Source organism: Oncorhynchus gorbuscha, linkage group LG06, assembly GCF_021184085.1.
Source record: "Oncorhynchus gorbuscha isolate QuinsamMale2020 ecotype Even-year linkage group LG06, OgorEven_v1.0, whole genome shotgun sequence".
Lineage (NCBI taxonomy): Eukaryota > Metazoa > Chordata > Actinopteri > Salmoniformes > Salmonidae > Oncorhynchus > Oncorhynchus gorbuscha.
This window is the reverse complement of record NC_060178.1, coordinates 6952046-6964843: the sequence shown is the minus strand read 5'-3', so window position 1 is coordinate 6964843 and position 12798 is coordinate 6952046. Positions and strand designations below refer to the sequence as shown.

At 46.1% G+C, this 12798-nt stretch overlaps 1 protein-coding gene across 2 annotated transcripts in view; it reads right to left on the bottom strand.

The window, feature by feature from the left end:
- The window catches only part of saal1 (serum amyloid A-like 1), a 28893-nt gene extending 16389 nt beyond the window's left edge, over nt 1-12504 (bottom strand). For both annotated transcript variants that reach the window (XM_046352202.1, XM_046352203.1), the window contains exons 1-8: nt 12345-12504; nt 11752-11942; nt 11038-11139; nt 10417-10500; nt 9409-9488; nt 9200-9259; nt 7152-7267; nt 1045-1222 (exon numbers count right to left, since the gene is read on the bottom strand). In XM_046352202.1, coding sequence (XP_046208158.1) covers nt 1045-1222; nt 7152-7267; nt 9200-9259; nt 9409-9488; nt 10417-10500; nt 11038-11139; nt 11752-11942; nt 12345-12348 — 815 coding nt within the window. In that variant the 5' untranslated portion in view covers nt 12349-12504. The remainder of the gene's footprint in view (nt 1-1044; nt 1223-7151; nt 7268-9199; nt 9260-9408; nt 9489-10416; nt 10501-11037; nt 11140-11751; nt 11943-12344) is intronic.
- Nucleotides 12505-12798: the final 294 nt, after the last annotated feature.

Here is a 12798-nt window from a genome sequence, read left to right as displayed (position 1 = left end):
GAAACACCAGGATAGCCCCTCATAAAACCCTCGGACCTGTGGAAACACCAGGATAGCTCCTCATAAAACCCTCTGACCTGTGGAAACACCAGGATAGCCCCTCATAAAACTCTCTGACCTGTGGAAACACGAGGACAGCCCCTCATAAAACCCTCTGACCTGTGGAAACACGAGGACAGCCCCTCATAAAACCCTCTGACCTGTGGAAACACGAGGACAGCCCCTCATAAAACCCTCTGACCTGTGGAAACACCAGGATAGCCCCTCATAAAACCCTCTGACCTGTGGAAACACGAGGGTAGCCCCTCAAAAAACCCTCTGGACTCTCTGACCTGTGGAAAAACCAGGATAGCCCCTCATAAAACCCTCTGACCTGTGGAAACACGAGGATAGCCCCTCATAAAACCCTCTGGACTCTCTGACCTCTGGAAACACCAGGATAGCCCCTCATAAAACCCTCTGGACTCTCTGACCTGTGGAAACACCAGGATAGCCCCTCATAAAACCCTCTGGACTCTCTGACCTGTGGAAACACCAGGATAGCCCCTCATAAAACCCTCTGGACTCTCTGACCTGTGGAAACACCAGGATAGCCCCTCATAAAACCCTCTGGACTCTCTGACCTGTGGAAACACCAGGATAGCCCCTCATAAAACCCTCTGGACTCTCTGACCTGTGGAAACACCAGGATAGCCCCTCATAAAACCCTCTGGACTCTCTGACCTGTGGAAACACCAGGATAGCCCCTCATAAAACCCTCTGGACTCTCTGACCTGTGGAAACACCAGGATAGCCCCTCATAAAACCCTCTGGACTCTCTGACCTGTGGAAACACCAGGATAGCCCCACATGTTGCTTGTCATATCAGAAGGCCACCACCCAGTGGCTGGTCTGCTGAAAACATGATGTCATGAGGTTACAAGCTTGCTCTTACTGATACCTCCATCAAAGTGGTTCTAACAGAGAGCTGTTTTTTTTAACCAATACCTGCGAAGATAATATTATTATTACATTATAATATTAGCAGAAACAAAATGTCTTTACCTTAGCTGCTTGGCAGCCTCGAGGAGCGAGGAGGCCACGTCCAGACGTCTCTCCTCCTCTTCTTCTTCCTCGTCTTCGTCACTGGGCTGAGATCCAGCTGTGACCCAGGTCTTCATCAACTCTTCATCCAAGTCAAACAGCTTGTCAACCAGCTCCCCCACCTTCACCAGCAGGTCCACTACACACACACACACACACACGCACGCACGCACGCACGCACGCACGCAACCACACACACACACATTGAATGAAAAGTAAACAGTGGGTCTCACTCAACAGTTTCATCAAATATGTATATTTGTTCTTATGAAAAAAAAACCCAGGAATAAACCCAGAAGCCCCTTCAAGAATAATCAGTCCTGGGTCGCCTCTTACATTTACGTCTTTTAGCAGACGCTCTTATCCAGAGCGACTGACAGTCTATCCTCTTTCTAACAAAACAAAAATGCCCAAATATCAGGGGTTGTAACTTGTTCAGGGAAAAGAACGTAAAATATTTTTCTAGGAACAGAATCAAAACTGGGAACAAAAGTGATCTATATTATTCAAATCAAGTTAAAGTGTATTTGTCACGTGCGCTGAATACAACAGGTGTAGACCTTACAGTGAAATGCTTACTTACAGGCTCTAACCAATAGTGCAGAAAAAGGTATTAGGTGAACAATAGGTAAGTAAAGAAATAAAACAACAGTAAAAAGACAGGCTGTATACAGTAGAGAGGCTATATACAGTAGAGAGGCTATATACAGTAGAGAGGCTATATACAGTAGAGAGGCTATATACAGTAGAGGCTACATACAGTAGAGAGGCTATATACAGTAGAGAGGCTATATACAGTAGAGAGGCTATATACAGTAGAGAGGCTATATACAGTAGAGAGGCTATATACAGTAGAGAGGCTATATACAGTAGAGGGGCTATATACAGTAGAGGGGCTATATACAGTAGAGAGGCTATATACAGTAGAGGCTACATACAGTAGAGAGGCTACATACAGTAGAGAGGCTACATACAGTAGAGAGGCTACATACAGTAGCGAGGGGCTACATACAGTAGCGAGGCTACATACAGTAGAGAGGCTACATACAGTAGAGAGGCTACATACAGTAGAGAGGCTACATACAGTAGAGGCTATATACAGTAGAGAGGCTACATACAGTAGAGAGGCTACATACAGTAGAGGCTACATACAGTAGAGAGGCTACATACAGTAGAGGCTACATACAGTAGAGAGGCTACATACAGTAGAGGCTACACACAGTAGAAGCTACATACAGTAGAGAGGCTACATACAGTAGAGAGGCTACATACAGTAGAGGCTACATACAGTAGAGAGGCTACATACAGTAGAGAGGCTACATACAGTAGAGAGGCTACATACAGTAGAGAGGCTACATACAGTAGAGAGGCTATATACAGTAGAGAGGCGACATACAGTAGAGGCTACATACAGTAGAGGCTACATACAGTAGAGGCTACATACAGTAGAGGCTACATACAGTAGAGGCTACATACAGTAGAGGCTACATACAGTAGAGAGGCTACATACAGTAGAGAGGCTACATACAGTAGAGGCTACATACAGTAGAGAGCTACATACAGTAGAGAGGCTACATACAGTAGCGAGGCGACATACATACGCCGGTTAGTCAGGCTGATTGAGGTAGTATGTACATGTAGATATGGTTAAAGTGATTATGCATATATGATGAACAGAGAGTAGCAGTAGCGTAAAAGAGGGGTGGGCTCCCGAGTGGCGCAGCAGTCTAAGGCACTGCATCTCAGTGCCTGAGGAGTCACTACAAAAAAAATGTAGTTTATCCGCACTATCGTACTCCGACCTCAAAAAAAACCTGTCTCTTCACCACCTGCTGGAGGGCCTTGTGATCCCGAAACAGGAACCAAAGGAACCAACTGCGCCTTGTTGACAAGAGTGGTGGAGATGTTGGTCCATGTCAAGTCCTTGGTGATTTAAAAAACAAAAAACATCTGACTCTCTTTACTGCAGTCCAGTTGATGTGGATAAGGGCGTGCTCCCGAGCTTCGTCCAGTTGATGTGGATAAGGGCGTGTTCCCGGTCTTCGTCCAGTTGATGTGGATAAGGGCGTGCTCCCGGTCTTCGTCCAGTTGATGTGGATAAGGGCGTGCTCCCGAGCTTCGTCCAGTTGATGTGGATAAGGGCGTGTTCCCGGTCTTCGTCCAGTTGATGTGGATAAGGGCGTGTTCCCGGTCTTCGTCCAGTTGATGTGGATAAGGGCTTGTTCCCGGTCTTCGTCCAGTTGATGTGGATAAGGGCGTGTTCCCGGTCTTCGTCCAGTTGATGTGGATAAGGGTGTGTTCCCGGTCTTCGTCCAGTTGATGTGGATAAGGGTGTGTTCCCAGTCTTCGTCCAGCCAGTTGATGTGGATAAGGGTGTGTTCCCAGTCTTCGTCCAGTTGATGTGGATAAGGGTGTGTTCCCAGTCTTCGTCCAGCCAGTTGATGTGGATAAGGGTGTGTTCCCGGTCTTCGTCCAGTTGATGTGGATGAGGGCGTGTTCCCGGTCTTCGTCCAGTTGATGTGGATAAGGGCGTGTTCCCAGTCTTCGTCCAGTTGATGTGGATAAGGGTGTGTTCCCAGTCTTCGTCCAGTTGATGTGGATAAGGGTGTGTTCCCAGTCTTCGTCCAGTTGATGTGGATAAGGGTGTGTTCCCAGTCTTCGTCCAGCCAGTTGATGTGGATAAGGGTGTGTTCCCAGTCTTCGTCCAGTTGATGTGGATAAGGGTGTGTTCCCAGTCTTCGTCCAGCCAGTTGATGTGGATAAGGGTGTGTTCCCAGTCTTCGTCCAGCCAGTTGATGTGGATAAGGGTGTGTTCCCGGTCATCGTCCAGTTGATGTGGATAAGGGTGTGTTCCCGGTCTTCGTCCAGTTGATGTGGATAAGGGTGTGTTCCCGGTCTTCGTCCAGTTGATGTGGATAAGGGCGTGTTCCCAGTCTTCGTCCAGTTGATGTGGATAAGGGTGTGTCCCCGGTCTTCGTCCAGTTGATGTGGATAAGGGTGTGTCCCCGGTCTTCGTCCAGTTGATGTGGATAAGGGTGTGTCCCCGGTCTTCTTCGTCCAGTTGATGTGGATAAGGGTGTGTTCCCAGTCTTCGTCCAGTTGATGTGGATAAGGGTGTGTTCCCTTCGGTCCCGGTTCGTCCAGTTGATGTGGATAAGGGTGTGTTCCCGGTCTTCGTCCAGTTGATGTGGATAAGGGTGTGCTCCCGGTCTTCGTCCAGTTGATGTGGATAAGGGTGTGTTCCCGGTCTTCGTCCAGTTGATGTGGATAAGGGTGTGCTCCCAGTCTTCGTCCAGTTGATGTGGATAAGGGTGTGTTCCCAGTCTTCGTCCAGCCAGTTGATGTGGATAAGGGTGTGTTCCCAGTCTTCGTCCAGCCAGTTGATGTGGATAAGGGTGTGTTCCCAGTCTTCGTCCAGTTGATGTGGATATGGGTGTGTTCCCGGTCTTCGTCCAGTTGATGTGGATAAGGGTGTGTTCCCGGTCTTCGTCCAGTTGATGTGGATAAGGGTGTGTTCCCGGTCTTCGTCCAGTTGATGTGGATAAGGGTGTGTTCCCGGTCTTCGTCCAGTTGATGTGGATAAGGGTGTGTTCCCGGTCTTCGTCCAGTTGATGTGGATAAGGGTGTGCTCCCAGTCTTCGTCCAGTTGATGTGGATAAGGGCGTGTTCCCGGTCTTCGTCCAGTTGATGTGGATAAGGGTGTGTTCCCGGTCTTCGTCCAGCCAGTTGATGTGGATAAGGGCGTGTTCCCAGTCTTCGTCCAGCCAGTTGATGTGGATAAGGGTGTGTTCCCAGTCTTCGTCCAGCCAGTTGATGTGGATAAGGGTGTGTTCCCAGTCTTCGTCCAGCCAGTTGATGTGGATAAGGGTGTGTTCCCAGTCTTCGTCCAGCCAGTTGATGTGGATAAGGGTGTGTTCCCAGTCTTCGTCCAGCCAGTTGATGTGGATAAGGGAGTGTTCCCAGTCTTCGTCCAGCCAGTTGATGTGGAGAAGGGTGTGTTCCCAGTCTTCGTCCAGCCAGTTGATGTGGATAAGGGTGTGTTCCCAGTCTCCGTCCAGCCAGTTGATGTGGAGAAGGGTGTGTTCCCAGTCTTCGTCCAGCCAGTTGATGTGGATAAGGGTGTGTTCCCAGTCTTCGTCCAGCCAGTTGATGTGGATAAGGGTGTGTTCCCAGTCTTCGTCCAGTTGATGTGGATAAGGGTGTGTTCCCAGTCTTCGTCCAGTTGATGTGGATAAGGGTGTGTTCCCAGTCTTCGTCCAGTTGATGTGGATAAGGGTGTGTTCCCAGTCTTCGTCCAGTTGATGTGGATAAGGGTGTGTTCCCGGTCTTCGTCCAGTTGATGTGGATAAGGGTGTGTTCCCGGTCTTCGTCCAGTTGATGTGGATAAGGGTGTGTTCCCGGTCTTCGTCCAGTTGATGTGGATAAGGGTGTGTTCCCAGTCTTCTGCTTCCTGAAGTCAATAATCAACCTCTTTGTTTTGCTGATGATGAGAAGGAGATTGTGGTGCCAGGAAAACAATGGCGGTTCACTTATCTCCTCCCTATAGTCTGACTCCTCGTCGTTGTTGGTTATCAGGCCTACAACCGTGATGTCGTGCAAAGACATGCAGTCGTTAGGTGATCCTAACTGACATAAAACAGGGAATTTATACTCAGATTAAATGTCAGGAATTGTGAAAAACTGATTTTAAAAGTATTTGGCTAAGGTGTATGTAAGCTTCCCGATTTCAACTGTACATCGGTGCTTCTGTTGTGTGCGGGGCCGTGTGAATAGTGATGGAAATGGAATCTTTCGCGGATCTGTTGCAGCATTGGGCTCATTGGAGTGGGGCCAGTGTGCCTGGCATGCTGGCCTGGATGTGGCATGCTGCCCTGGATGTGGCATGCTGGCCTGGATGTGGCATGCTGGCCTGGATGTGGCATGCTGGCCTGGATGTGGCATGCTGCCCTGGATGTGGCATGCTGCCCTGGGTGTGGCATGCTGCCCTGGATGTGGCATGCTGGCCTGGATGTGGCATGCTGCCCTGGATGTGGCATGCTGGCCTGGATGTGGCATGCTGGCCTGGATGTGGCATGCTGGCCTGGATGTGGCATGCTGCCCTGGATGTGGCATGCTGCCCTGGATGTGGCATGCTGCCCTGGATGTGGCATGCTGGCCTGGATGTGGCATGCTGGCCTGGATGTGGCATGCTGGCCTGGATGTGGCATGCTGGCCTTGATGTGGCATGCTGGCCTTGATGTGGCATGCTGGCCTTGATGTGGCATGCTGGCCTTGATGTGGCATGGTGCCCTGGATGTGGCATGCTGGCATTGATGTGGCATGCTGGCATTGATGTGGCATGCTGCCCTGGATGTGGCATGCTGGCATTGATGTGGCATGCTGGCATTGATGTGGCATGCTGGCATTGATGTGGCATGCTGGCATTGATGTGGCATGCTGGCCTGGATGTGGCATGCTGGCCTGGATGTGGCATGCTGGCCTGGATGTGGCATGCTGGCCTGGATGTGGCATGCTGCCCTGGATGTGGCATGCTGGCCTGGATGTGGCATGCTGGCCTGGATGTGGCATGCTAGCTTTGTAAACTTAAATTATTTAAAACATTTAAAAGAATGTTATAGCTAGGCAAGTCAGTTAAGAACAAATGCCCAACACAGCCAAGTGGATTTTCTGCCTTGTTCAGGGAAAGAACAACATATTTTTACCTTGTCAGCTCAGGGAGTCAGCATTCCGGTTACTAGTCCAATGCTCTTTTCTCTCTATTTTGCACGCCCAATTTTTCAGTTTTTGATTTGTTAAAAAAGTTTGAAATATCCAATGAATGTCGTTCCACTTCATGATTGTGTCCCACTTGTTGTTGATTCTTCACAAAAAAATACAGTTTTATATCTTTATGTTTGAAGCCTGAAATGTGGCAAAAGGTCGCAAAGTTCAAGGGGACCGAATACTTTCGCAAGGCACTGTATATATATATGAGATGAATAATGTAGGGTATGTAAACAAATGATTCCCAGTAGATTGGAAAGAAAACATCTTTCACATTGAGTTGTTGTAACATATGAAGGACCTACTGTTGGTGGAGCTGCACATGATGAAGCAGAGGCTGGAACACACAGAGGTCTGCTGTCGTACTCTCTCCAGCCACAGAGAAGACACATCGCTCTGGGACACACAGGTCAGCAGCAGTCTGGACAAAAAGACATTCACACCAATCGCTAATGAGATATCAACAAAAACCGCAGTCTAAAGGCAATAGAAGACTTTGACAAGACCTGGGCATGACTTCCCGATAACCATGGAACATAGGCATACGAGTGTTTTGACGATGCATCGTTCCTACAACGGCCGAAAATATAACATGCGTTTGCAAAAACAGCTCTCGGAATTTTTTCTTTTAAACGTTGGCTAAGTGTATCGTTGGAGCATGTGTGTAATACTGATAGGCTCCAGACTGGCGCAGAAGTCTAAGGCACTGCATCTCAGTGCTTGAGGAGTCACTTCAGACACCCTGGTTCAAATCCAGGCTGTATCACAACCGGCCGTGATTGGGAGTCCCAAAGGGCGGCGCACAACTAGCCCGCCGTCTGGGTTTTGGCCGGTGTAGGCCGTCATTGTAAATAAGAATCTGTTCTAAACTAACTTCCTAGTTAAATAAAGGTTAAAAAAAATGAATTTAAAGCCTGACAAGCCTCTCAGATCAGCATTCTCCAATCAAATCTGACCTTAACATTAGAAGTATTCCACAATACTGACGACAGATCAGCTCATATTACCACCTACAGCTGAAAATATTGAGCTGGCTTATTATAATGCTTAGTCCTACTCTATAATAATACACTAAATCACATGTCGTAACACATCATGAAATATATTGAGGCCAATTTTTATTTTTTTACAGACAATGTAGCCTACAATTAGCAAAAATAGAACTAAATTGGACTGAACATGTAATGAATTTCAATATGATTCAACTATACAGAACTATGTAGCCAAATTGATGTGGTTCTGTCCTTGAGCTCTTCTTGTCCATTAAAAGGTTCTGTCCTTGAGCTCTTCTTGTCCATTAAAAGGTTCTGTCCTTGAGCTCTTCTGGTCCATTAAAAGGTTCTGTCCTTGAGCTCTTCTGGTCCATTAAATGGTTCTGTCCTTGAGCTCTTCTTGTCCATTAAATGGTTCTGTCCTTGAGCTCTTCTGGTCCATTAAATGGTTCTGTCCTTGAGCTCTTCTTGTCCATTAAATGGTTCTGTCCTTGAGCTCTTCTTGTCTATTTAATGTTCTGTCCTTGAGCTCTTCTTGTCCATTAAAAGGTTCTGTCCTTGAGCTCTTCTTGTCCATTAAAAGGTTCTGTCTTTGAGCTCTTCTTGTCCATTAAATGGTTCTGTCCTTGAGCTCTTCTTGTCCATTAACAGGTTCTGTCCTTGAGCTCTTCTGGTCCATTAAATGGTTCTGTCCTTGAGCTCTTCTGATCCATTAAATGGTTCTGTCCTTGAGCTCTTCTGGTCCATTAAAAGGTTCTGTCCTTGAGCTCTTCTTGTCTATTTAATGTTCTGTATATTATGTTTCGTGTGGAACCCAGGAAGAGTTGCTGATGTGGTGGATCCTAATAAAACCACCAACAAATACCTATAGGACTAATGTATATATTTGGTATATAGTCATCGTGGTTTTCATTTGAAGCATGTTTGTAACCATTGCAACAACATTGGAAACTTTGTAGTCAACACTTCATTCCCAAGTTATCGGAGGTCACAGAGACACATAAACAGCTTGATTCTATGTTTAGCGGAGATCTTTTGTGTATAAAGTGAGGTGAAACTGTAAAAAAATATATATATTCTAATGTCGCACTTAGCGGTTCTACGAGTGGTCACAAGCAGTTGGCAAATAGTGAACACTTCAATGGTTTTGAGAAACAACTCGGAGATTTAACAACGCTCCTACGAAGGTTCTAACGACGAACTTAGCCGTAAGATGCTTTAGGGAAACCATGCTCAGTTCATTTGCGTAGAGTTACATCTCTATAAAAAAAAAAGTATATAAAGCATTGTGCTTCTTCCTCTTATTTGAGCTACGACAACAGACAATGAAGGATTTTCTAGCCTTTTCAGGGTATTCTCACCTGCTTGTCTCCAGCAGCGTAGGGGGATCAGTGTCTCCAAGAAGGAGCAACAGCACCACCCTGTGGAGAGAAACAGAGTTACACCAAAGAAACAGTTAATACACACCACGAGTTGGAACGGTGCTGTACATATCAGAGCCAACACAGTACTGTTCAGGCTGTCATGACAGTGTGAAAAGGGTTTTTAGTAAATGGCCATCTCCACCTACCCTAGGTCGTTGTTCTGGCTGAGGGTCAGACAAGTGTCAGGGAAGCAGGCTATGTTACCCAGGATCCCCACACATATCTCCTGGGGGGAGAGGACAAGAGAAAACATCAACAAGGGTCAGACAAGCAGGCTATGTTACCCAGGATCCCCACACATATCTCCTGGGGAGAGAGGACAAGAGAAAACATCAATAAGGGTCAGACAAGCAGGCTATGTTACCCAGGATCCCCACACATATCTCCTGGGGAGAGAGGACAAGAGAAAACATCAATAAGGGTCAGACAAGCAGGCTATGTTACCCAGGATCCCCACACATATCTCCTGGGGAGAGAGGACAAGAGAAAACATCAATAAGGGTCAGACAAGCAGGCTATGTTACCCAGGATCCCCACACATATCTCCTGGGGAGAGAAGACAAGAGAAAACATCAATAAGGTTCAGACAAGCAGGCTATGTTACCCAGGATCCCCACGCATATCTCCTGGGGAGAGAGGACAAGAGAAAACATCAACAAGGGTCAATAAGACACCAAGGCAACATGATGTTGTGCCAATTTAAAATGTTGCTGGGTGGGTTACAACTGGGGGAAAAGGAGTATTAAATTATATTATTATTCATATTAATATTGCATTTCAAAGACTAGATGGTGGACTGATTAAGCAATACGGCCCGGGGGGGGGGGTATGGGTGATATCTACCATCGTATACCACAAACCCCTGAGGTGCCTTATTGCTTTGTCATACCCATGGTATACGGTCTGATATACCACAGCTGTCAGCAAAAATCAGAATTCCGGGGGTCGAACCAGCCAGTTTATAATGGCCATTTACCACGAACCCCTGAGGCCTTACTGCTTTTATAAACTGGTCACCAATGTAATTAGAGTAGTAAAAATATATATTTTTGTCATGTTCGTGGTATACGGTCTGATATACCACAGCTGCCAGCCAAATCAGATAGAGTAAAACACACACGAGGTAAACTAGAACACTAAAACAGTTCACTCACAGTGAGACGAGGGCATCGAGACTTAGTGATCACTCCCAGGAGGATATCTGCAGCTTTGAACTCTTGTAAGAAACCAGCCACATCCTACAGAGAGACAGGCAGACAGGGTCATATTAACCAAATTTCACATTACATCAAAAACATTTGTAACATAAAAGTTACATTTTTACAGCCGACTCAGGACAATATAAACTAGTTATCATACTCCTGGTATTTATTTAAACATCTCTGTAAACAGTATAAAAAAATTAAATAATAATAATTTAATTTGACCTTTATTTAACTAGGCAAGTCAGTTAAGAACAAATTCTTATTTTGTCAGCTTGGGGATTTGAACTTGCAACCTACCGGTTACTAGTCCAACGCTCTAACCACTAAGCTACCCTGCCACCCCAAATATATACACACTGAGTATACAGAATATACACACTGAGTATACAGAATATACACACTGAGTATACAGAATATACACACTGAGTATACAGAATATACACACTGAGTATACAGAATATACACACTGAGTATACAGAATATACACACTGAGTATACAGAATATACACACTGAGTATACAAACATTAGGAACACCTGCTGTTTCACTAGGGTAGCTGGATGACACACACCTTATCCATGGCCATATCCCAGATCTTACACAGCTCATCCTCATCTTCCTCTGGTAGCTGCATCTGGGCATCAGAGTCTCCCATGTTCTGTTCCGACACGATCTGAAGGACATAACAACAAATACAACGATGATCAACGATTCATTTTGAACACAAGATGACAAAATATGTTCTGCATATTAACAGTAAAATGTACAAGATGGAAGAGCACTTTCTGTAATAAGCAACAACAACAAACGCAAAAAGAGTGCTGGACATAATGCATTATATGATGGAAAACACATCCTCACCATAACCCTTTCTAGACTTCAATAGCCGAGATGAGTTGTCTCATGACGGTATACTTCACATACTTCAGTTGGTCTTTGATCAGCAACAAGTAATACTGTATTGAAACAATGTACCGGTTGCCTATCTGAATCTTAACCGGTTGCCTACCTGAATCTTAACCGGTTGCCTATCTGAATCTCAACCGGTTGCCTACCTGAAACATATCCGGTTGCCTACCTGAAACATATCCGGTTGCCTACCTGAATCTTAACCGGTTGCCTACCTGAATCTTAACCGGTTGCCTACCTGAAACATAACCGGTTGCCTACCTGAATCTTAACCGGTTGCCTACCTGAATCTTAACCGGTTGCCTACCTGAATCTTAACCGGTTGCCTACCTGAATCTTAACCGGTTGCCTACCTGAATCTTAACCGGTTGCCTACCTGAATCAGACGGGTAAAGGTGCTGAACAGCCAGTGTTTGCTATAAACTGTCTCCCCTATAGCATCCACCTCTTCCCCGCCCTGCTCCCCCTCTCTGTCCGGGGGTGGTGAGGGGTTACGGTCCATGACAGGAGAGTTCGCCGGGGAGGATGACCGGATGCTGGAGTTGTCGTCATCCACGCTGTGGTCCTCTAAACAGAAACATAATAAGGTCAAGTAAAACGCACAATGCTGGCTGCTACCTCTGGAGGTGTGCAGGGCCATGTTCAGTACGTAAAACGTTCTCATCGTCAGAGATTTAGAGGTTTGTTCTATCTAGGCCATTTCTATCTGAACGTTTCAAAACGTTGTGTGTTGCTGAATGCGCCCCAGGATAGAGTAAGGACATTTAGCCGGTCGATGTTGGCTAGTAAATGTTCCTGGAATGTTAGCCAAGAACAGAAGATCAAAGCTAGCAAAGCCTTAAAAATATAATGCCCTAGCATTTGCTAGCTAGCCATGTTAGCTGCTCAGACCGGCTAGTTTCAGTAGCTCTATCAACGTTAGTGTCCCTGTGCACATTACAACAAAGCCATCAAGTTCCTTAAGCTCACCCATGAATGTTGACTGTCGTTCCTCGAGTATAATGATGGGTTTATATCACTGCGTTATCCAGAAACGTATGTTCACTTTAGTCGAATTGCTTGCTAACCAAAACAAACATTGCTAGTCACGGCTAATGTTTTCAAATGAGCCTCCAATGCAATAGAAGGAACGCGCATGCGTGTGAAGGGTATCATACCACAGAGTTTCAAAAACCCAGAGGCACAACATCGCGAGATTTCCGGGAACGCTTGCGAAACAGAGCATGCCGGGATTTGAGGAGTCAACGAGAGAATTGAAACACTGACAGTGTTCTTGCGTTTTGGGGACATTCATTTCCAATCAAACGCTGCGACGGCTTGACAAAAATGGTAGCATAAGGTGAATGTTAAACTTTTGTACAGATATCCAGATGGTTAAAGGTTAAATTAAAAACATTGAAATTATGCTGCGTACCAAAATTAT